Genomic DNA, 23,224 nt, shown 5'->3' on the forward strand with positions numbered 1-23,224 from the left:
GTGAGGTTTACCATCCCAATGGATGTACGTCCACTGTAGATAAGAGCGAAGTATTTCTGAAAAATCACTGACACTAATACCGGACTGAGTCTGGAACATTGAATGGCCAAATTCATCAATGCATTCATCTATGTAGCGCAGTAGTGAAACATGTGGTATGGAATAACAAAGGTCCTTTACGTCAACTGAAAAGGCAAACAGGTTTTCCTTGTATCGTGAGCCGACACGACACATTGTATAGCTTTGTCGCGGCGTTCTGCACATGTTTCGTCCGCTAGTGTGTGGCTATATATTTGCTATGCTTTCCGAAAAGAAAAGAAACTGTTGGAAGCTTTGTTCTCTCTTCTGTGCGCTCTGCTGTCCTTGCACTGTTATTCAAACCTTAAAGTACGTTTCACCAACAAGCCCAATACTACACCCTTCTTAATTATAGCAATGCGCCAAGCAGCTTGAGTCTCGATGCCACATCTCAAGAACATACTTCATACTACCCCTGCACCACATCAGCAGTCGCCATCGTTTGACTAGGTTGTGACTTCTGTCACATCCTACAGACACCAAACTCTCATTCTAGGCACACCTCAACGAACCCCTCGACACGAATCAGCAAGCACGTACCGGAAACATTGATTTAATTCATCGTCTCCTGTGATTTCTGCGAATTCTGCGCGGCGATCTCGATACGTCCTTATCAATCTCCTTGCTTCAGCTCGACGCGATTCGGCTTTACCACCACGAGCAAGCTGATGCGAAAAACTCGCCTGGGTTTCATCGGGCCCCGCCAACTTCGAGAACGACGCCTGCAGGCGCCATATACAGTGAATAATAATTTTGAACACCGGGGGTTCCTTAATGGGCACATAAATCAAAGCACCCGAGCGTCTTTTTGCACCTGCAAACACTGCAGGCGATCGCAGCTGCAGAGCAATAAGTCGGGTGACACATGCGCAAGCGCGCCTTCTCTTTCTGTAAGTGAAATTCACATCGTCTTCCGAGAAGGATGCATGTATTATAGTATTCCAGTTGCTCTAACGAAGCGCCCTTGCTTTTTAAGCCTTGTTTATGATTTTCTTCTTTTTTCTACTTTTATTGTAGCTCTTGTCTTTTTGCTGAAATCATGTTTTTAAGTCACGTGTTAGTAGTCTCTTTGGCTTTCTAATTATGCTTTGTGCTTCGATTTTATTGGTTATTGCTTCCTGACGCAGTGTTCGTTTTTAATTTCGTGTGTTATCTGGGGAAATATTTAATTCTGCAGGCCCTTGTTCGGCCATTTTTTTGGATATTTATGCACGATTTCGTTTCAATGGTTCCACCCACGCGTATAATTTTATCTTGCGTCACAACGTTACAGCCCACTGTTGTTCAACGCAACACCGATCGCCCTTATCGCCACCGTTATACTACATGCATAGTATTGCATGTAGTATAACGTTTCCGCTATGGCGTAATGTGTAAAGACGCGGTTCTCCGTTTCTTGTGGGCTTTGCCATGGTCCCACTTTTGTGTCATATTGACAAAGTGAAACCCAATGCTGCTCATGTGCTTCGTCGCAAAGTGCAATTTTTTCTCCAGTTACAGTAAGTTGAAAACATAGTGCCTGTCCCGTCTTTGTCCTCGTTTTTTTTTTCTTTTTTGGCGCTCTGAGCTTTGCCTCTGCGTCGGCTCTGCCCCAACGCAGTGTTCGGCGGCGACCCCTCGTGTACGACCAACCACGACCTCTACCAGTGCACAGGCGACGAGCAGCTACAGATGTTTGTGTCGCACCTGTGCATGAGCAACAGCAAGGGGGCCACTTGCTTTGAATGGCGACCGCAGCAATTCTGCCTGACGAGCCAGTCGAACCGATTTCTCTCCGCACAGGAGTGCGAGGAAAACTGCAGTGGTGAGGCCGCCAATACTCGCATCAGTATTCTTCGTATAAAAGTGCTGCAACGGTCAACGCCTTCCACGGATATGCACAAAGATGTCCTCCTTGCGCTGTTACAACAAACGTGCTCCTCTACGTCTGTTGGTGATCATGCCGCTTTTTTTGTTGGTAAAATGATGCCACTGGTGAGCCAATACGAACAAGCCGACAGAGCGCCGAAAATTTTGTAGTGTTTTCTTCTCAAATCCTATCTCTGTGAGCGCAATTTTCCGCACCCTTATTGAGTACCGTTAGCGGAGACCTTTCCTATCTCAAAGATGCGGTCGGCTCTGGCAACCAGCTTGTTTATATTATGAGAAAAAAAAATCGATTAGGTAGGCTTGTCAAAATGTAATTTGGCTATAGGGATCGTAGAAGTTCTAGGCAGCACTCGTGGTGACCGTGAGTCCACCTGGTCGAGTCTTCTTGGGCGTTGTGATGTAAATTAATCCTGTTAACCAGGTAGGCTAAGTGCATTCCTAAATGTCGACGCATAAGTTCGGAGGTGAGCATAGATCGTTATTAGAAATATGCTCTTTTCTTACGCTTCCGTGACGTCTGCAGCTACCATAATAACGTAAAGAAGAAAAAAAAAGATTAATATAAAGTTCGCCAATTAGGTTTGTCTCATACCAGCTTTCGATTGAGTGCTGCTGAGACAGATTCGATGAAACGGTCCTAAAGAATACGTTCTTGCACCCTTATTAGCTCTTTTTTAATTTTTTGCATATTCACATGTCCCCCCCCTCCCCCCCCCACCCCATATCACGCGTAGTTGGTGCGCAAACCATCGTTAACGCATTCTGCAGTATGCATGTCATGCTCACTTATACTTATCAAACAATTACGGGGCAATGTTTGAGCACACCCCCCTCCCCGCCTTTTCTTTATGCTCGAAGGAAGGGGCGGGGGGGGGGGAGATAATTCGCACTGTCATCTTCTCGATGAGCTAAGACGCCCTAAAGGCACCGTAACACTCGTCGCAGCAGAAGCTGCGACGAGTGTTACGATTGTCACATAGATTCATGTTGTACCCACTATTCTCTGATAAATAAATAAATAAATAAATAAATAAATAAATAAATAAATAAATAAATAAATAAATAAATAAACGCGTATAATATCACCTTGGCGAACAAACAACGAGTCAAATGAAACGTACAGGACAGATACGCTGTCAGTTTAATTTTGGCCCTGCTTACGCTGTTGGCCATGTGGCACGTAAACGAACTAAAGTAGCTTTGAATCCTCACGTAATAAGTATTTGCTGAATTATTCTGTGAGACTTATTAAAACATGTGCACACGCGAGAGATTTTACAGTTATATCAGATGTGAACTGCACCAACAACACTCATTTGATGGTGTGCCGCTCTCTTGATTTATATAATACTGTGCATCAAATTAAGAGTTCATCTTAAATCATCTGGTCGGGTATGATCAAGGGACGATCACAGCTAGCGTAGTCAGATGAATGCCGTGATTGCGATTTAGTGTCTGATCAATAGTTCGAATATACATAGTGATTTCGGATGAATGCGTTGCACCCGAATACGGTCAATGCCCATTATGTGTGCATTCATGTAGTCGATATGACTGCTAGTGTATTCAGTGACAGCATTTGCCGATGGTTTTGCTCTCATAGCATAAAAGCACTACAGTGTTTCAATCCTCTTTCAAGTCAGCAGTTTCGCCTCTCTAAATCTGGCTGCAGTGAGCGCAAGGAAACCGGCACCCAGCATTCACAATTTGTTTGCTCAGTTGTTCGTCCATTACGTCTGCCAGGCGGTGCTCCAGCTTCTTCGCCGGCACGCGCGTCATGTACGCGTCGCACGTGCGTAGCTCACTGGCCTCCACACATTATGTGACATAGAAGGGAAACTGAAGTCGATGGTATGACGTGATCTCGTTCATACGGGTAGTAAAATCATGACAAAAACAGAAAAAAAATGGGGGGGGGGGGCATTGACAAAACAGAGATGGTTAATGACTACCAGACGTATCGACGTTCATACAGAAGCCATGCGGAAGCCAAACCGTCTAATCCTTTAACAGCCATCCCTTTTTGGTCTGCTCTCTTTAGTTTCTTTCGAGATGAGCAGCGAAATTGCAACGCACAGTGTCAGCGGCTGCATTTGATGTGTTTAAAGAATACAGCGCCAACTCTGCCAAATGCATTGCGCTTCGTGTGCGTAGAGAAGAGAGGGTTTACTGCGTGAAAGGAACCTACATGAAACCCAACCTTAAGTACCCGCTGCAGTGTTTTACCACCGAACGTTCTCGTGACCACGCAGCGGACAACAAGAAATGTGGCCCGGTAGCGACCTGCGAGTGTTCCGGCATGTACCGCAAGGTGAACTACATTTACGACATGCGCCGCCAGCGCTGCCGCCTGATACCGCTGCACGAGTGCGTCGAGGTGGACGTGGGATTCGCCGACTCCGACGAGTGCCAGAGCAAGTGCGGCAGCGGTGAGCCAGCGCACTCCCGGCTGCGTTCGCCACGTGACACTTTTGACGTGGAGAGCTCTCTTAGCACTAGTATCACTGTAGGGCCACTCATACAGGGCGCTTCACGTAACTTGAGCCAAACATAAAAAAATATGCAGATGCCACGCAGTTCTCCGAACCAAGGTAATGCTGTTTGCCGTCTCTTGGAGACACTCAGATCCTTTCTTGCATTCCGCCTAATTAGATATTTAGACTTAATTAATCAGCTTCTCAGTTATTATAATTACATGAAAAGTGCCCGTGATAAAATTGTATATCAACATGAGAAACTCCCGATACAACTTTATGTTGCTCAGTGCGTGCTACATTAAAGTGTTTTTCCGCGCGTGAAAGAAGCCCGCGAATACACGCAAAATTGCCGCGTGACTGGCCGCTCGAGGCACTTTGCGTGTATATTCGCGGGCTTCTTTCACGTGCAGAGGCGTGTGAGTCTCACTCCTGTAGAGGCTCTCCATGGCTTGAAGCTACAGCGAGCAACACGCCCCGCGAGATTGGGGGCACGCTCTGCCTGGCAAGCATGTGAGGCTGTGTGCCGCGTCTGGATTCAGTCAAGCATCGTCACACACTTCTTTACGGGGCGTTTTCATCTGGTCCATCAGAGAGACATGCTCCTTTTCGATATTGCCTCAACTGAGCTTTGAAAGTCGTCGATGAATATCTCGAATTAGGTGCGATTTTCAAGACAACAAAAATGGGGGTGTATTAAAAAAGTGACTGCCTACAAATGTTCCAAGGAAATAACTGCCGCTAAGGCACCAAAAAAAAGAAAGGTAAATAATGAAACTTTCTTCATTAGTCTTATGAAATTCACGTTATTAGCGGCACAGTATTTCAGCCTCGCCTACGAACCCTTTTGTAGGTACGCCACATGCGCTGCACTTATACCTTTGTTACAAAAATTTGTATTGTCTAAAAAAATACAAAGAATCCTGTATATGTGTTTACCACAGATTTTTACACATGTGCACCTAAAGTGCAAATGTACACGAGGATAGGAATTATAGAGACGATCAAAGCAATCAACATTATCGTAGAGCAGTTAATCCATACGTGCATTAGATGTCACACACAAATTAAAAGGAAAGATAGCAAGATAAACGGGAGTAAACGTTGCGTTGAGCACACGTGGTAGATTTTCCCATGTTTGTCGCAGGGTAAGCAATGAATGTCAGAAAAAGCTTGAGTGTGAGAAACGCTCTGCCAAAATGTACGTGCGCAATTCTTTACAATATACCCTCTCATGCGGTCGCCGCTACGTTGAGCAAGCTATCAGATGCGTTAATGCTCACCTCCGGGAGTGCGCCTATACTCGCTTAAGGGCTCAGTTGCAAGTAACTTGGAAGAACATTGGAAAAGGGAACATCGAAAGGACGCTACAGGGAGCAACAGCAGCACGAGATTAGCGAAGCACTTAACATATAACACCGTGATTCACGTGTCAGTGTGCCCTCTCTGTCACTACACAGAAGTGAATTGCATTATCTATCAAATGCGTGACAGCCTGCGGACAGCAGTGACTTGTGATGGCTTGGTGTTTATGGGATTTCCGCGCCGGTTACATTTTATACGTACTGCAGTTGATATGCAATAAAAAATGGTTGTTGTCATAAAGCACCATACAATTACTACAGGGAACTGTGGCGCTAGTGTCTGCGCAAGCTGCGAGCAGGGCGGTTCAGCCAGCAAGGGAATAATGGGCAGTACATGGATTTCCCTAAACTTCGTCCTTCTGGCTTTAAACATCTTCGTGACACTGCAAAGGGATAATGTTTTAAGAAAGTACTGCAATGTAAATAACACATAAACATTACTAAAATTTTCCCACGACAGGATTTGAAACCATTATGCCATGGGCCCACCGACAAGAGAAACCTCTGAAATTAGCAGCGATTATGGGTGGTTACAGAGCCTTATTGACTTCTGCAGTAAAATAAAAGTATAGATTGCTTTGAAATTTACGCAAATGAAGAGAAATAAAGTACAATAAACGAAGCCACAAGAACGTCTGAATCCAGAATCTCGAAGATCAGACAAATACCGCATACACTCGACTAAGCGCCGCGCTCGTGTAAGGGCCGCTCCTCCAACTTGGCAGTCCAAATTAAAAAAAAAAAATCGCGCCAGCAAACGGCAGCGTCGTCGCGTACGGCGTGCGTACGGCGCATTTCGCGGGAGATGGCAACAGTTGTCCTGCGGCTCCCTCACGCGGCGCTATCTGGCAGATCTTGTCGCTTTTCTCGCCGGCACCATTGATCCTTTGTGCGGCCCTTCATTTTGACGACTGCCTGTAGCACAACCGCTTCCGATGGAAATGAAAAAAAAAAAAAAAAACGCTCAACCGCGTACGATGCTGCGTTCAAACTTGAGGTTGTCGCATACGCCGAACAGAATGGAATACGTGCAGCCGGCCGGAATTTCCACGTCGACGAAAAGTGCGTGCGTCGCTGGTGCGACCGAATGGAAGAGCTGGCCGCAACGAACAAGACTAAAAAAGCATTCCGCGGCAAGCCTTGCAAATTTCCAACACTCGAGAAGGAGCTCATGAAATACGTCACGGACATCAGGAAAGGCGGCTACGCGTTGTCCGCAGCTAGACGCGAGATATCACATTGTTAGGTATATACGGCACGATTAAACAGGTTTTTCCATACGTGGATCGAAAATTGAACAAAAATTTCACACTTCCGTGGAAGGGCCACACCCCATCAAAATCGCTGAAAAAAAGTGCCGCCCTTACACGACTGTATACGGCACATTTACTACCCATCATTCCCATGGTGGCTGAACGATCGCACTGCCAGAGTTCTCTCGAGTAATTGAAGAAAACTCTAGGGTTTTTATAATCAGCGCTGTGTCTGGCGTCTTACGCTCCCGTCTTTCGCGCTGCTCGATTTCGTTAACATTCGTTTTTATCTTCGTTTCCTGCACTGTCTCACTGTGAAAAGCCATACTGAACTAACTAGCCCATCACCGCACGCTTCTGTATATTTTACGCCGTACTACGTTACAGTATAGCTACAGCCAACAAGAAAAGTGAAACTGACTCAGCCTTCGCATATTATGCAGGCTGGAAGAAAAAGAAAAAGAGTTTTGCTCCACGGCGATGTCCTCTATGGAGCTGCTAATTTATCAGTCATTGGTGATACAATGGACGAAACTGTATTTGCGTATATTGTTATGGCTCGTTTTTTCGCAGTGTACACAGTGCACACTTATGTTTCAATTCAGGAGCCGCGTGCGTAGAGATTGATTTCTTTTTCTCTTCAGAAAAGCCCCACTTTCAGCCGCACAGCTCCATTGATAGCTCAAGATATGTCTATAGACGTCGTCATAATTAAAAGCCTTTATGCGTTGTCACGTGTAAAATTTTTTGTGTCCAATGCAACCCTTACAAACGAATTAAGGTTCATAAAAGCTAACTAAGACTTAATAAAAAAATCGGAAAGCGAAAAGAACTACCAGTGGTGGCTCGTTATAGAGTCGTGGCCCATCAAACACAACGACCCGAAACATCAAGCGTTCTTCAGCAACTTTTCCAAAAATTTACGAGCAAGTTTTGAGCAGGGTCGCGGCCAGGAGGAAGTACGAAACGCTTATAAGCACCGCTCCACCTTTCGCCATCTCAACCCTAATGAAAAAGCCGGACGCACTCCAGAACGTCGGGTTTTATATTAAGTATTGGTTGTAGTTTTATAAATTCAGCCAGTTGCCCCAGCCAGTCACATCTCTGCCGAATGTTCACCTTCGAACCCCTTGCAGACACCTCGAATGAAGACACACGCTGCAAGCTTGCCGCGCTGGAGGAACTGGTGCGCCCATGCTTATGGGACGACAAGCTGCACACGCACTACTTCGATGCGAAGAGTGGCAAATGCCAGCCCTGGGACGAGAGCGTGTGCTCCTCGACGGTCTTCAGGAGGTTGAGCGACTGCTTCAGCGGTTGTCCTCGCGGAGTGATCGGCGATGCGTCGCGGAAGGGGAACGACACCGCGACAGGAGGCGGCCGTCGCGTAGTGCGTGGGCGGCGAAAGCTGCCGCCGCAAAAGTGACCACTCCCCGACTTTCCTCGGCCATTCTCTCCCATTTCGCTGTTACCTCCTTTTGAGCGAGTGACCATGGGTGACTGCAGACCCTGTGCGCGGTTTACCGTCTAATAAAGTGACCTACTCGGCACGGAGGCTCATTAGACGTGGCGCTCGACACGGCAAGAATGAGCTACGTTGTGGGGATTCTCACACCCATGCTCTTGGGAGCTATGCGGGAAAACAAGATATCAGGGGACGTGTGAGAGTCGCGAATCCCCACAACGTATAATGCGCCTGTAACAATAGCGCTATGGCTGGTGTGTTGTGAAGCTCACGATGTGCACGTCTCGCACTAAGGTGCACAAGAAACTGTTCCCATAGCGCCGCTTATACGTGGTTTTGATTTAAGAAAGTGTGATAGTACTCGTGGAGATGTTTGTCACCATCAGGACAGCTGCTGTTTTCGGATGGTAAATATCTGTATCGCGCGAAGATGTCACATAAATATCAGCCTTAGAGAATCTGGAAATGACGCATTGGACACCACCGTGTAAGCGAGCTTATTATGGTACCTACAGCCAGTTTGCCCTCAAGCAGCTTTGAGTGTTTTAAGTCTGGCTGTATCCAGCTGGTTAAAATAGAACGCTAGAAATTTGCTGCTATATCCGCCAACGTGGTCAGCTCAGAGAGCGAGGGAACACTCTGAAGCCTTTTGAATGGAGCTGCTCTGGTGCGATCATGTAGTACCAGCTCACGTCCTCTCTGGACGGCGGTGCCAAAAAGCAAACGTTGAAGCCCTGGGCCGCTATTTTGTAGCGATGCCTTATGCGTTATTCTATGCTATTCTTATCATCCACCACACGCGGCCGCCTGATCGCTTTGATAATGTGGGCAGACCGTCGCTCTGACCAGTGGCCAAGCGCGAAAAGTCTGAAAAAGCATAGAATCGAAAAAGGCATCGCTACAAAATACCGGCCCTGCTTTACGCTTATACGGGAAGTGGTTTTGGATCAGGCTACTTTGTTTAAGAAGAGTGACCAGACGAAGATGCCTATTAAATACCACTGTATGCGCGAGTGGACCATCTAGGCGTAGAAAGTTATCGGTTCGAATACGATTTGGCCTAAAAATGTGGTGACGGTGGTGCAGACAAAGCTGTGTTTGAATTAGAAACAAAATTTCATTCTTTGTAACGCCTTACGTAAGAGCGTGCTGTTATAGAACACATGAATGTACATAAAACACACTTATAGGCTAAATATATTTAAATAGTGCAAACAAGGAACCTGAGCACCACAGTCTCAGCATCAAATGTAACTGCGCTTAAGCATGCGCATATATTGTTTTAAGTATTTTTCTTTAGACATAAAGACAGCACTTTAGGCGCTGTGCTGTTACACGTGACATAAATGTGAAAGAAGGCAATATTGGCTACGACTTGCACCTTTTACATTTTCTGGCGTTCTTAAGCAGATCTTGCTGGCCTCCTTGCGTTCCCAGTAATGGCTGGTCTCACGCAGCTCCATATTACAACGGCAGCTTTCTGAAGGATGCGTTCGGGTTTTACGGTTTTACAGTGTACGATTCGGATTGGGTGTATAGCGCAACTTGTGGCGTGACACAATTTAGTTAACAAGAAAAGGATATACACCTGTTGAACTCGATCCTAATTCCTGCGGCGTGGAAGCGCTATGTGTACCTATCTCGATGATGAGGTATAGTTTGCTTTTTAATACATGACATACACAAAACTTTGGACTTCATACTACATTAAAAAAAGGAAGAAAACGTCCCCACACACGCAGTTAAGAGTCGTATGAACACACACGCATGTGTCCAAAGTGTGCATCCAGTCCGGCGTCGGTTCCTACGCCGCCGTTAGGTTAGAGTAACCCCGCCAGAAAAAAAATCTAGTGCATCTTTGGCTCTCCGCATGCCAATCGCGCATTTTAGAATTCCAGAGGCTGTAGAAGTTAAGCAGAGTGAGAATGTCATACGGAGCGCCGGCCAATTATTCCAAAACGGAGGATTGACATAGGCTTGTTAAGATAGGGACGGCTCCTTAACTTGTTTCGTGGAAGGCGCTGAGGCGAAGGGAATGAACTGGGCCGCTGGCACTGGTCTGCAATCACGGAGCTACGTGCGAGGCCGCTTTTCCTGGCGAACGGGAGTCAACCACGCACTGCCGGTTGCGAGTCGCTGGTCAGATCGAGCTCTTGCAGTGCTTGATTGTGGCTGCATCGACGTGTTTGGTTAGTATCGCTTGGCTATTGTGTGATGTCTGTGTGTTTAGGTCCGTTTTAAGCGTCATTAGAGGTAGTCCCAAAACAATACAGAAGTTCTACTGTCTACAGAACACTGATCAATGATCTCGGCATATGGAAATGGCCAGCAGTTTGTTGACCCCGACGCCAGGTTTTAACAGGAATCGTTTCCTAGCTCAATTTTAAAAAAAAGAAAGAGGTGGTAGACATTTTACGGACCTCCCTACGGACCCATCACTCAATGAGATAGGCAGATTCCATTGACACGTCTAAGTATATCCTGATATGGGGAATCCACTCAAGACGTACGATTCGAGGAATCCTCGGCATGTGCGTCCACCAATGCAGCAGCAGTAGATTTTCTTTCTTTCTTTCTTTATTTGTTTCCATTGCTAAAATACAATGACGGGGGCTAAGATAAAAGCTGCAATGAGGCAGCTTGAGGTGCCCTTAGCCCCCGTGTTATTTTCGAGCCATAGTGAAAATAAATTGGATGCTGAACATCGCCTTAAAGAAATCAACCGATAGATCGCGCTACAAATACGATCACTTTATATAGTGTTGTCCTGGGACGGATTTATAGACGAGTCATTTTTTTTTGCATCACCACACTAATTGTAGAATTTTAGCCCGGAACTAAAAAAAAAGGATGTTTTTTTATATATGCGTACAACTTTGATATGTTTGAAATATTGCCTACATTCATACCGTATATCGGGACGCTGTCGTGAAGTTCATTGCAATAGTTGAACAAACTCGGCGTTGAACAAAACGCGAGCACGTAAGGTATTGAAAAGAGCGATCAATGCTTTAAAAGGCACAACAACAACAACAACAACAACAACAACAACAACAACTACAAAATGAAGTTAGTCGCCGTACGTCACCGTTACTTTTGCCCCTCCTGCGCTGTCGGCAATGCCCATCGCGCCTGACGCCGCAGTTGTAGGAAGTTCACGAGGGCTTTATCAAGGTCGGTGCTATTGTGGGCTTGTTGGTAACGAATCTTGAATAGACATTCAAAGGACACGACAAAAGAAAACAGAATGACACACACGGCCCTAACTTCGACAGTGTTTTACTATCGAAGGACCAGGTTGTGTTTATACACTCGGCCATCACGAGCCACAGCCACGTGAACATTTTACACAATCAAAGCGAACTTTTTATACAGTGGTATCTCAGGGCAAGCGCAAAGCGAGGTGCGGCACGACTGCCTCGCTAATCGGGAGATCGCGAGAGGCAGCGCATGGGTGACGCGTGGACGCGATTCACAGCAGCCGCCACCGCAGACAGACCTCCGCTAATGCAGCGCTCCATATGCGGTATCAGTGGACGTGCTCACCGCATGCAGTCGGTGAACAGACGACGGTGCGCTTCACTGGTGCCATCTCGTAGCGGTCGTCGCCGCAGAGCCCAATTCACGGCACTAGGCTTTTCTACACACGCCTTTCGCCATACCCTCCTCCTCCGCTTTTCGCCTCATGATTCCGTTGCACCCTCCTCCCCCGCTTTCCTCCTCGCGCTCTCTTCGCTATCGCCGTCTTTTCTGCGTTCTGTGTTCGCTCTTTCATCCATCGCTGTGCGCGTTCGATCGGTTACACCGAGGGGCGACGGAGAGGGACGCCGACGCGAAATGCAGGAACGGGCGAGCTGCGCTCTAAAAGTAAACTACGAAAACAGGGTTTCTTAAGTCTTTCGAAGTATTCTCAACATATTCCCCCGATTTCCGACATTAGTTCAGTTTCACGTAACACTGAACGAGTTTATATTGTGTAACTATTTTAAGGAACTTTCGCAGAGTACCGCACGCATTTACCGGTTTGGAGCCTGCGAACTACTGAGCCCTGATAAGGTTTCCTGGGGAAGTATAATCGAAATCTCTGCGAGTTGGTGCGGTTGCGTGATGGGCGTTTCGCATCCTTTTGTTGCCTACATCTTCTTTACTAAATTTCTCACGCCCGGTTTTTTAATGAAACCGTTGCTTGAGTAAGTCTCTTGCGGCTCTGTGTGGAGCGTCAGTTCAGCAGCAGAATCTTCCCTTCAATATCAACGCAAAAGGAACACAGAATTCGTACATGACGCCGTTAATTACCCTTGCTTGAGGGGCAACATTGAAAGAAGACGAGAGAGTTCTTGAAAGTCTGCTCGCTCTGAAGCTGTGCACAGTACCTAGCCCCCTTGTCTAAATCACGGGAGCGGTTGGCTCCGGCGCCTGCGTCTACCGTATATATGTACCTAGGGTCCTGGTAGGGTCCACTGGTTCAAGACTTCTTACTGCGTATGTGCTGTCAACTCGGCAATCGCCACAGCAGCAGTAATGAAACAAACGGTGACACGAGGCGGCAGGGTCTGCGTGTTCATAGTGCAAACACAGAAACATCGGAAGTAGTATGGCTTAATCAAGCGGGCCCTACGGTAGATTTCGCTAGCGGACACCACAGAGAATACACCTGTATTTCTCCCTCGCTTTACATAAGTATGCTGGAGGCTGTAAACATTTTGGCGGACGTCTCCTTTAGTGTGCCAGAGTACTATGACGTTGTTCTTTAAACTATAAAAGTTTTTTTGTTCATCTGAACGGAGATCACAAGATTGCGCACGAAAAGCGCTCGGTAAGACGCTGTACGAATGAAATGGTTATGCGCTACTTCCATCGTCTATATTGCACATTGTACTATGCGTTAATCAGGTTGGGGTGTTATCACTGGCTGGAACATTTTAACAATTATGCGGGTTTTACGTGCCAAACTACGATTTGATTATGAGGCACGCCGTAGTGGGGAACTCCGTAAATTTGGCCCCCGGGGTTCTTTAACGTGCACCTAAAGCTAAGTACACGGGTGTTCTCGGTGGATGATTTTCATCACTCGTGATCACAATCGCAATTCGCCGCAGGCGCACCTGAGCTCTTGTGGTTGTCCACTGGGCGTATGACCTTAAATTACTACCTGCATTATATTTTATACCTAATTATGATAGCATCATCAGGAAGAACTCATGGCGGGCTGGTTTGTGGTTTTGATTACATTAACAGCTTACTCGCCATGTTGTTGTCATAAGCGCAGTGGTAGCAGGCGCGCCGTATAGAAAAGGTCGTTCATACGCTAGAGCGGTTAACGAAAACAGGCCAGGGCCAATGCTGAAAGTCAACATATTCAGTGCCGCTGGCCAAGTATGTGAACACCTTTTATGAAGATACAACGTCGTGTGTATAGGCCTTTCGTGAATTCAGTCAGAGAGCACCGCCACAGACACTACGTAGTTTTACCTTAACGAGGAGCTCATTTAACATGCGATGTAATGCTGCCGAATAGTTAGCTCGTTGTTTTCCCGAATTACCAGGGTCAAGCAGTGGAATAGAATTTACCTCCTGGAGGTGCGTTCATTGTTTATATCCGCTTGATAAGGCACCAACGCTGTACACCTGATACGGCCGGAGAGCGCCGCCGCGCTGCGTGCAATCGTGAACTGATGCATTTACTTCTCTTTATTTATTTTTTTACTAGCGAAATGTAGCTTTGCTGCGCCACACGAAGACGATATATGCCTAGCGGACCTTGTCTAGCTGACAGCCTTTGGAGCGGTGTCCAATTCCGGCGTGTCCTGCAGCCTGCATTGTGCGCGCGGCACCAGTCGTATCCAGTTGCTCATTATGGCCTCGCTTGGCACGCAGTACGCGGAACAAAAGGCTGCGCGTAGCTGCTCCCACTTCTTTCGTCGTCTGCGAAGGAACGAAGAAAACGACGCGGTGCATTGACATACACACGCGGCGTGCGGAGCGCTCATCGCTGCCTCTTTTTGCCGTCGGTTTGTACTCTCGCTCTCCGATTCGCTGAGAGTATACTCAGCACGAACAAAGTCGATTAAAGGGAAACAAACCTGCTCCGCAAGATGGTCTGCTTCACGGGGAGAATATAGAGGACCTCGGAAGGAGCGAGGAAGCCACAGACAAAATGAAGCGCACGTCGATCGCGTGGTAGCAAACAAACAATTCGCTCGCGACGCTGACAGAGAGAAGACAAAGCAGCGCCTGGCAGCCTAGGCATCGCAAATCAGGTCGTCACTGGATACACACGGGCCCGCCTCGCAGCCAGGAATACTGGCGCAAACAAAAGGCACGGCACCGCGTTTAAACAAAGCCAGCTCCGCTGCGACGGCAGCCGGTGCGGCATCAGTAATTTGCCGGCGCCAGCGATGTTATTGCGCGCGTGCGCGGCGGACGGTGTTGCGAGGCTTGCAAGCTTGCGTGTAAAAGACGGACAACTGCGAAGTACGCGCAGCGGTGGTGCATCGCTGAATCTTGGCTTCAGGCTGATTTTGGGTGGCGCGCTCTAAGATCGCCAACTTTCAAACTCGGACATCTGCCTACTGAGCTGCGCGGCTTGCAATTACCCTTGGAAACACCAAATCTTATCAAGCTGAAATAGAGATCCAAATATTTCGTTTCGGCCTCCTGTGTGGGGCTACTGGGTGCTGGTGAGAGGCGGCGAGAAACGGGGATGAAGCTCGGATATGGATGGCGTCGGCTCTTAAGCTTTGTCCGCTTCTTCCGGTACGGTGAGCCAAAGGACCGTAGTAAGATCCGTTAACGAATGACTCTTTACAATCGCGCAGTCATTCTTAAAGGAAAGAGGCCGTAGTGGCTTTGGCGTTGCGCTGCTAACCCCCACGGCGCCGGATCGAATGCGGGCAGTGGCGGCCGCATTGCAATGCGGTCGAAAGGCAGAAAGGACGTGTACCGTCCGTTGGGTGGACGTTAACCATCCCTAGGTGATCAGAATTAAACCGGAACCCGCCACTATTGCGGGCCTGATAATTAGATCGCGGTTTCGGAGCGTAAAACACTAGAATGTATATTATTCTTAAAGGAAGACAAAAAAGAAACAGGCTACATCGGCGAGTTACAGACTGAAAGCTGAGATTCGCCCAGCGACAGCCAAAGCATATGCGAGTTGGGCACGTATCCTCACACAAGCGCTGACTGTGCCAAAAGCCACGCTTTCCGCGGTTCGCGTTTCTTTTCATCGCGATAGTACAGTTTGCGCTGACATCATTACTGTACCGTCACCGTTCCTCCTTTTAAAATAAAACAGAGGCAGAACAGAAACAAAAATATCGCGGGATAGGGGGCGCACCATCGCACAGCGCGATCAAACCGGATGTGCCCGCCTGTCAACGGTGATGACTGGACAGCACTGTACCTTCGGTTACGTTTCGGCCACGCGCTCCGCTGTTCGCGTTTCTTTTCATCGCCATAGTACAAGGTACATGCTTTACTATTTAACAGGCAAAGTTGCTCAAACGATATCTTACATTCTTGACTGAATTATTCCTCAGAATTTTTGAAAGTGGCAGCCCTCAAATAAGGGTGAGAAAAACTACATTTACAGCACATGGCACATCTTATGTCTTCTCGGGTTATAATATAGTAAATGTGCAAAATAATATTAGCGCTCAAACCTGATAATGATGTAACACTGCTGGGGCGGCTCTTCACGGGTCCTACAAGGCGTGGCGCGTTGAAGCTTTTAAGACTACCAGAAATTTCTCCGCATTTGCTATGTCATGGCCCTGTTAGTCGGATCCGCACACAGAATACCGTCCGAGTTGTTGAAGCACAACGCTAAACTTTGCTATTGCTGTCAGTGCTTCGAAACTTCCAATCTTTGTGAGCACGAACACTGATTACGCAACAGAGCGACTGTAAGGTCGTTGTGAATGTTCAGCTTGGTGAAGCTCATATGTGCATTATTTTCGTTGCTTAAGTGCGTGCTTCCCCGACTTCTGTGGGGCCCACTCTGTTTTTGTATATGTGTTGTATGGCAATGTTGTGCTGTTGGCTCGCACCCTGGCCGCTTCCAGGAAGTGCCTGCTTCGGGAAGACGGTGGCCGGACGCTGTTCGGCGAAAAAGGGAGCGGCAGTGGTTCTCGAGCACTGGGTCTGGCGAGTGCCATAAATCGCGCAGTGAGCCGTCGTAGCGACATCTGGAGAAGGGTGTCTTTGGGGAGTGTTTTGCGTCGGGCCGAGGCGCCGCGGGGGGGCTCGAGCGGCGGCCACCGCCGGTGCGAGTTACGCAGCCCGGGGACATGGTCCCGCGGCTGGCTGGGGGGTGATAATGTGTGCGGCTGAGCGGGGCAGTGTGAGCTGAGGCCTGAGAGACGACGGACCGTTCTCGTCAGGTGCCCGATCGGAGCGACGGACTGCTCCGAGGCCTTGCTCAGCCGCATTCGTAAATGTGAAGCCGTTTTCCTTGTTTGCTTGTAACTCCTTGTACTCCATATAATCCTTGTAACCGCTACTATCTGCCTGTAAATAAATCAGTTCGAATTATTGACATCAGCATCGTTAGTGCCGAGATACCGAAGCAGAGAGCAGGGCATCGGCTCGGGAAGAGCCGAGAGCGAACAACAACTACAAAGAAAGAAGAACCCGGCGGAAGAAGAAGAGAAGGAACACAAAAACTTTACTGGCGCAGCCGACAGGATATCTGTTCTCGGTAAGCCTTCGGTGGACGGCAGTGGCAGATAGGCGGTAACCGTTCGGAACTCACGAAGGTGACAGAACTGCGACGACGTCACAGGTCTGCGACGACTTCATCACTGTGCCTGGGTCAGGCGAAGAAACGGAAAGCGAGGCTGCTGCTCACGTGAAGGCGAGTAGCGAAGATAAGCGTCAACGGGCCAACGGACCGAGCCCGGACAGTGCGTCGACGGACTGACGCACGGGGAGCGCTCACTAATGGACTTGTGAGTGCGCATCGGACAGTGCAGCCCACTGATGGACTAGTGGCCGAACTGCGTCGCCCTCTGATGGACTAGAGGAAACCCGTGGAGAGCTGCGTCGTGGTGACGACCGGGAAAAGCGACTCCATTCATCTGCCTCCAGAGGCTGGAAACAAGGTGGGTGACTTCCCTGCATAGTTCACAGAGACCACTAGCTGTAATCGGGCACTAGTGGGTGCTGATCATGAGTAGTGACGGGGAAGCTACGGGGCCGAGTGCTGGGGTAGGGTCGGGCACAGACGCAGACAGACAAGAACTCGAATTTCAACATGAGACTCAGATAGCTTCAATGGAATTAGAGCGTTTAAAGCTTCAGTTGCAAATTGAGCAGCAGAGAACGCGGCAGCTTGAGATGCGAGAAAGTATAGATGACAGAGCACCAAACAGGCATCCGGAATCCCGCGAGGAGACCCTAGGGCGCTTTTCCAAAATGCTAAGAAGCCATCTAACTCCAATCCCATCGGATCCAGAGGTACCGGTGTGGTTGGAGGGTATTGAGGGCGTCTTTCGGTCGTACGGAGTGCCAGAGAGCATCAAAAGTCACTTGGTACTGCCGCTGATCGCAGGGAGGATTCGGCACATTTTTTCGAAGCTGTCGACTGATGAACTGAACAGCTACGCCAAAGTAAAAGAGACCATTTTGTCCGAGCTGCGGCTGTCGCCGGGCGATTATCTCAGACAGTTCCGGTTTGCAACGCCGATGCGAGACGAGACCTGGCAGCACTTTGCGTCTAGGCTCGAGAGCTATTATGCCTTCTATACGGCGGCGCGGGGCGTAAAAACTTTCAAAGATCTGTTTGCGCTTCAAGTCGCTGACCAAATTAAACAAACATTGAGCCAGGAAGCGTGGAAGCATGTTAAGCGTGAAGAGGGTAACGGGTGGGCAACGCCACACGAAATTGCAAAGTTCATTGAAGCTTACGAAGACATCGAGGGTAAGGGGTCTGCGCGGAGGCAGGTGACAGCGCCGAAAACGGCGGGAGAATACGGGCGCACGGCGAGCACAACGAATGACGCGAGGGTTGTTGCACCTTGTGTGCCGTCGGTGAACAAGGAAGCCGCTCTGAAGAAAACGCAGGCCGCGTGTTTTGTATGCAATGGACCGCACTTCGCGCGAAACTGCCCCAACAGAGCGGCGACCCATCGCAAAACCGTGAACCGGGTTGGCAAAGACCGGAAATCGGAAGCGGTGCCCGGTTGTCAGCAGGCGGTGTCACTCGAAAGCAGTGAGCTTGGGCCCGCCTGCGGGGGCACATCAACCAAAAATAAGAGAGAACGCGATATACCTGCTGTGGAGTATGTCAGATTAAGGTGCGGCGATGCTTCAATTAAGGCACTGGTTGACACGGGTGCGGAGATTACGGTGCTCAGAGAAAGCGTCGTGCCCGAAAGCGCGAAACATGAGATGGGAAATGTGACGCTGGTGGCAGCTTTCGGCGCGAAAGTCGTGGCGAGGCTGGCGCGCGTTGAGCTAGGCCTGGATACGGGCGGGAGTGTCCACCTTGCTAGGGAAGTACCTGTAATCTGCGCGTTTACTGAGGAATTAGCGACAGACGACGCTGACTGCCTGCTTTCGGCGGAGGCATGGCACATGATTAAAGAAGCATGTGCCGGTACTCAAGGCGGGCGAGTGATCGAGGCAGCTTTGGACCTTACTTCCGATATTTGGGGAGAGGAGGAGAGCGTGGGCGACCCTGCTTCGAGCGCAGATGTAGACCAAGCTGCCAAAGTTGGCTTAGTGGTGCAGGGAGATGCGACTTTTGATTCGAGTAGGACAGAGCAAAATCAGGCCTTTCGGGAGGCGCAGAGAGCAGATCCGAGCCTGGTCGAGGCATGGAAACAAGGTAAAGCAGGCAGCCATGGGATGTTTGTTCGCGACGGGCTGCTTTTTCACAAGGACAAAATTGCCGCCAGGGTCTACCAGCACTTAGTTCTGCCTGGTGAGAGAAGGAAGGAGGTTCTGCTCCTTGCGCATGAGTCACCGTGGGGTGGGCATCTCGGAATAAGAAAAACAGCCAATAGGATAAAGATGTCTTTCTATTGGCCTGGCATTGACAGAGACATTAAACAACATTGTCAGACATGCCACGGTTGCCAGGTCCGGTCTGACCGTAAGGTCATGGACCGCGTTCCGATAACGCCACTCACGCGCCCAAGTTACCCGTTCCAGGTAGTTAACGTTGATGTAATCGGGCCATTGAACCCCCCATCGGCATGGGGACACAGATATGCTCTGTGTGTAACGGATTTGCATACCAGATGGCCGGAAGTGGTGTGTTTGACATCGCGTACGGCGCGAAGGACATGTGACGCACTGCTAGAGATTTTCTCGCGGACCGGAGTCCCTGAGGCAATCTGCAGCGATCAAGGAACTAATTTTGCTGCACAGATGACGCAGATTTTCTGCGAGAGAATCGGGAGCTCACCGCGATTCTCCACCCCAGAGCACCCGGAAAGTAATGGCTCCGTAGAGAGGTGGAACCGCATATTTAAAAATATGCTGTTTCATGTGATCGAGAGAGACAGGAGGAACTGGGACAAATTTGTCCCCTTCTTGCTCTGGGCGTATAGGGAGGTGCCCCATGACACAACGGGCGTTTCCCCCTTTCAGATGTTGTTTGGTAGAAGCCCGACTGGGCCGCTGTCGATACTGAAGAATAGCTGGACAGGGGAGGTCGACATACCAGATAACCTGAGAGAGTCGGCAGCTCAATATCTAGAGAAGTTGCGTGAGCAGCTGCAGCTAGCTGCCGAGCTCGCAGGACTAACGGCTAGCAGGCAGCAAGACGCGTACGCCTCCCAGTACAATCTCCGCGCCCGAGTAAAGACGTTCGATATCGGCGACGATGTCCTATTGTTTCGCATGGGCGAGCACGGGAAATTACAGTCGAAGTGGTGCGGGCCGTATACGGTAGCCGCACAACCGCGCCAAAATTCCTACGAGATAATCGTGGAAGGCGGAAAACGAAGAACCGTGCATGCTAACCATCTTCGTCCCTATCACGCAAGGATAGGGCACACGAGCGTTATCTTCCACGACGATGAGGACTTTGGGGAAGTCGAGTGCAGTCCATCCGTAACGGAACAGTTGGAAAGTGAGTTACCGGCTACTGCGACAGAGCACTTGTCGTCAAGCCACGAATCACAGATACGCGCGTTGTTCCGGTCCTACGGCGACGTGTTTTCGGGGCAACCAGGAAGGGCACGGATAGGTGACCATCGAATTGTACTATACGAGGGGTACACGTCGAAAAAGGGTCACCCGTATCGCGTACCTGAGCTCCTTAGGAAGGAAATAGCTAAGGAGATCGACGAACTTCTCACTCTGGGACTTATTTACCCGACCACGAGCGCGTTCGGTCACCCTGTGGTGTGTGTCACCAAGAAAGACGGTTCCCTTAGACTTTGTGTCGACTACAGAGCACTGAATGCTGGTACCGTGGATGACGCGTTTCCCATGGCTCGCCAGGAGGAGCTTATATATCGAGTAGGAGCGGCCAACTTCATCACTCTTATCGATCTTAGGCGGGGTTATTGGCAGATTCCCGTTGATGAGGAAAGTCAAGACAAGACAGCGTTTGTGACACATTTAGGCCAATTCGCGTGGCGTGTCATGCCATTCGGGTTAAAGAACGCTCCCGCCACTTTCCAACGGGCAATGAATGATCTTCTCGCAGGACATCAGGAATATGCCTGCGCGTATCTGGATGACATAGCAGTGTTTTCCAGAACGTGGACCGACCATTTAGAACACCTTGAGCATGTGCTAACCGCAATGCGCGAGGCAAGCTTGACAGCCAATCTGCAGAAATGCCAGGTCGCGGCGCGTCAGATAAAATACCTGGGGCATGTCGTAGGCTCAGGGCAACATGGTCCAGACCCGGAAAAAGTTAGGGCCATTAAGGAGCTACAGAGACCACGAACAAAGCGCGAACTCAGGAGCGTTTTGGGTCTCTGCGGATATTACAGAAACTACGTGAGAGATTACGCAGAAATTGCTAAACCCCTAACTGAATTGACAGGGAGAAAGGTGCCGAATCAAATCCCCTGGGGCGTGGAGGCAGACCGGGCATTTGGCGAGTTGAAGGAAGCCCTTTGTAGGGCGGCGATGTTGTCGACTCCGGATTCCTCTAAGCCATATTGGCTGTTCACAGATGCGTCCGCAAACGCAGCAGCCGCTTGCTTGGCTCAGATGACCGAATCGGGCGAAGAGCGGCCCATATCATTTGCAAGCCATCGCTTTAACGACACTCAGATGAGATGGGCCACAATAGAAAGGGAGGCGTTTGCCGTAATCTGGGCCCTTCGTAAATTCGACACGTGGGTTTACGGCGCCCGAATAAATATCGTGTCAGATCACAACCCCCTAACCTACTTAACTACGACGCACCCCGCGGGCGCGAAGCTTGTCCGCTGGGCGCTGGCACTACAACGATACAACGTCACCGTCAGCCACAGAAAGGGCACGGAGCACGCGAATGCCGATGCGTTATCGCGACTCACGAGAGCCGATTGGGTGTCTGAGGAAATGTGTGGGGGGAACGAAATGCAAGAGTAGTGCCCCCCGTGGTCTCTGGGGGCTGAGCCCGGGAGTCACCCGGAGGGACTATATGTGCTTTGACATGGAATGTACATACTTGGCAGTGCTTGATATTATGTCATTACGGTGTGTTCTAGTGTTAAGGCAACGGCGCGTATATATGCCATATTCAATGCCGTGTTTTGTGTGTCATGCTGAACCTTTTTCGTGCGCCCAAGAGTGTTTTCACGTAACCAATTCGTCACTTCTAAGTTAATTTTTCCCTTATGTGGTATTGTTTCCACTTGTGTGTATGTATCATTCACGACGACACCTTGAGTTAATCGTGCATTACAACCAGTAGGATTGTAATAACGATCTTGGGTGCGGGGTGTAAGGTCGTTGTGAATGTTCAGCTTGGTGAAGCTCATATGTGCATTATTTTCGTTGCTTAAGTGCGTGCTTCCCCGACTTCTGTGGGGCCCACTCTGTTTTTGTATATGTGTTGTATGGCAATGTTGTGCTGTTGGCTCGCACCCTGGCCGCTTCCAGGAAGTGCCTGCTTCGGGAAGACGGTGGCCGGACGCTGTTCGGCGAAAAAGGGAGCGGCAGTGGTTCTCGAGCACTGGGTCTGGCGAGTGCCATAAATCGCGCAGTGAGCCGTCGTAGCGACATCTGGAGAAGGGTGTCTTTGGGGAGTGTTTTGCGTCGGGCCGAGGCGCCGCGGGGGGGCTCGAGCGGCGGCCACCGCCGGTGCGAGTTACGCAGCCCGGGGACATGGTCCCGCGGCTGGCTGGGGGGTGATAATGTGTGCGGCTGAGCGGGGCAGTGTGAGCTGAGGCCTGAGAGACGACGGACCGTTCTCGTCAGGTGCCCGATCGGAGCGACGGACTGCTCCGAGGCCTTGCTCAGCCGCATTCGTAAATGTGAAGCCGTTTTCCTTGTTTGCTTGTAACTCCTTGTACTCCATATAATCCTTGTAACCGCTACTATCTGCCTGTAAATAAATCAGTTCGAATTATTGACATCAGCATCGTTAGTGCCGAGATACCGAAGCAGAGAGCAGGGCATCGGCTCGGGAAGAGCCGAGAGCGAACAACAACTACAAAGAAAGAAGAACCCGGCGGAAGAAGAAGAGAAGGAACACAAAAACTTTACTGCGACGTTAATTACTAACGGGAACGGTATAAAATGAAATGGGAGAACTTTTTATCT

At 49.3% G+C, this 23,224-nt stretch overlaps 2 protein-coding genes across 2 annotated transcripts in view; one reads left to right on the plus strand and one right to left on the minus strand.

Annotated features, from left to right (window-relative positions):
* LOC135913985 (uncharacterized) overlaps window positions 1-8,588 on the plus strand; it is a 62,351-nt gene extending 53,763 nt beyond the window's left edge. The window contains exons 12-14 of the mRNA XM_065446685.2: window positions 1,679-1,882; window positions 4,200-4,376; window positions 8,175-8,588. Of these exons, the coding sequence (XP_065302757.2) occupies window positions 1,679-1,882; window positions 4,200-4,376; window positions 8,175-8,464 (671 nt within the window). The 3' untranslated portion in view covers window positions 8,465-8,588. The remainder of the gene's footprint in view (window positions 1-1,678; window positions 1,883-4,199; window positions 4,377-8,174) is intronic.
* Window positions 1-23,224, minus strand: part of bru3 (bruno 3) — a 1,518,741-nt gene that overhangs the window by 527,610 nt on the left and 967,907 nt on the right. The window lies entirely within an intron of this gene.

This window comes from Dermacentor albipictus, chromosome 4 (genome assembly GCF_038994185.2).
Source record: "Dermacentor albipictus isolate Rhodes 1998 colony chromosome 4, USDA_Dalb.pri_finalv2, whole genome shotgun sequence".
Classification (NCBI taxonomy): Eukaryota; Metazoa; Arthropoda; class Arachnida; order Ixodida; family Ixodidae; genus Dermacentor; species Dermacentor albipictus.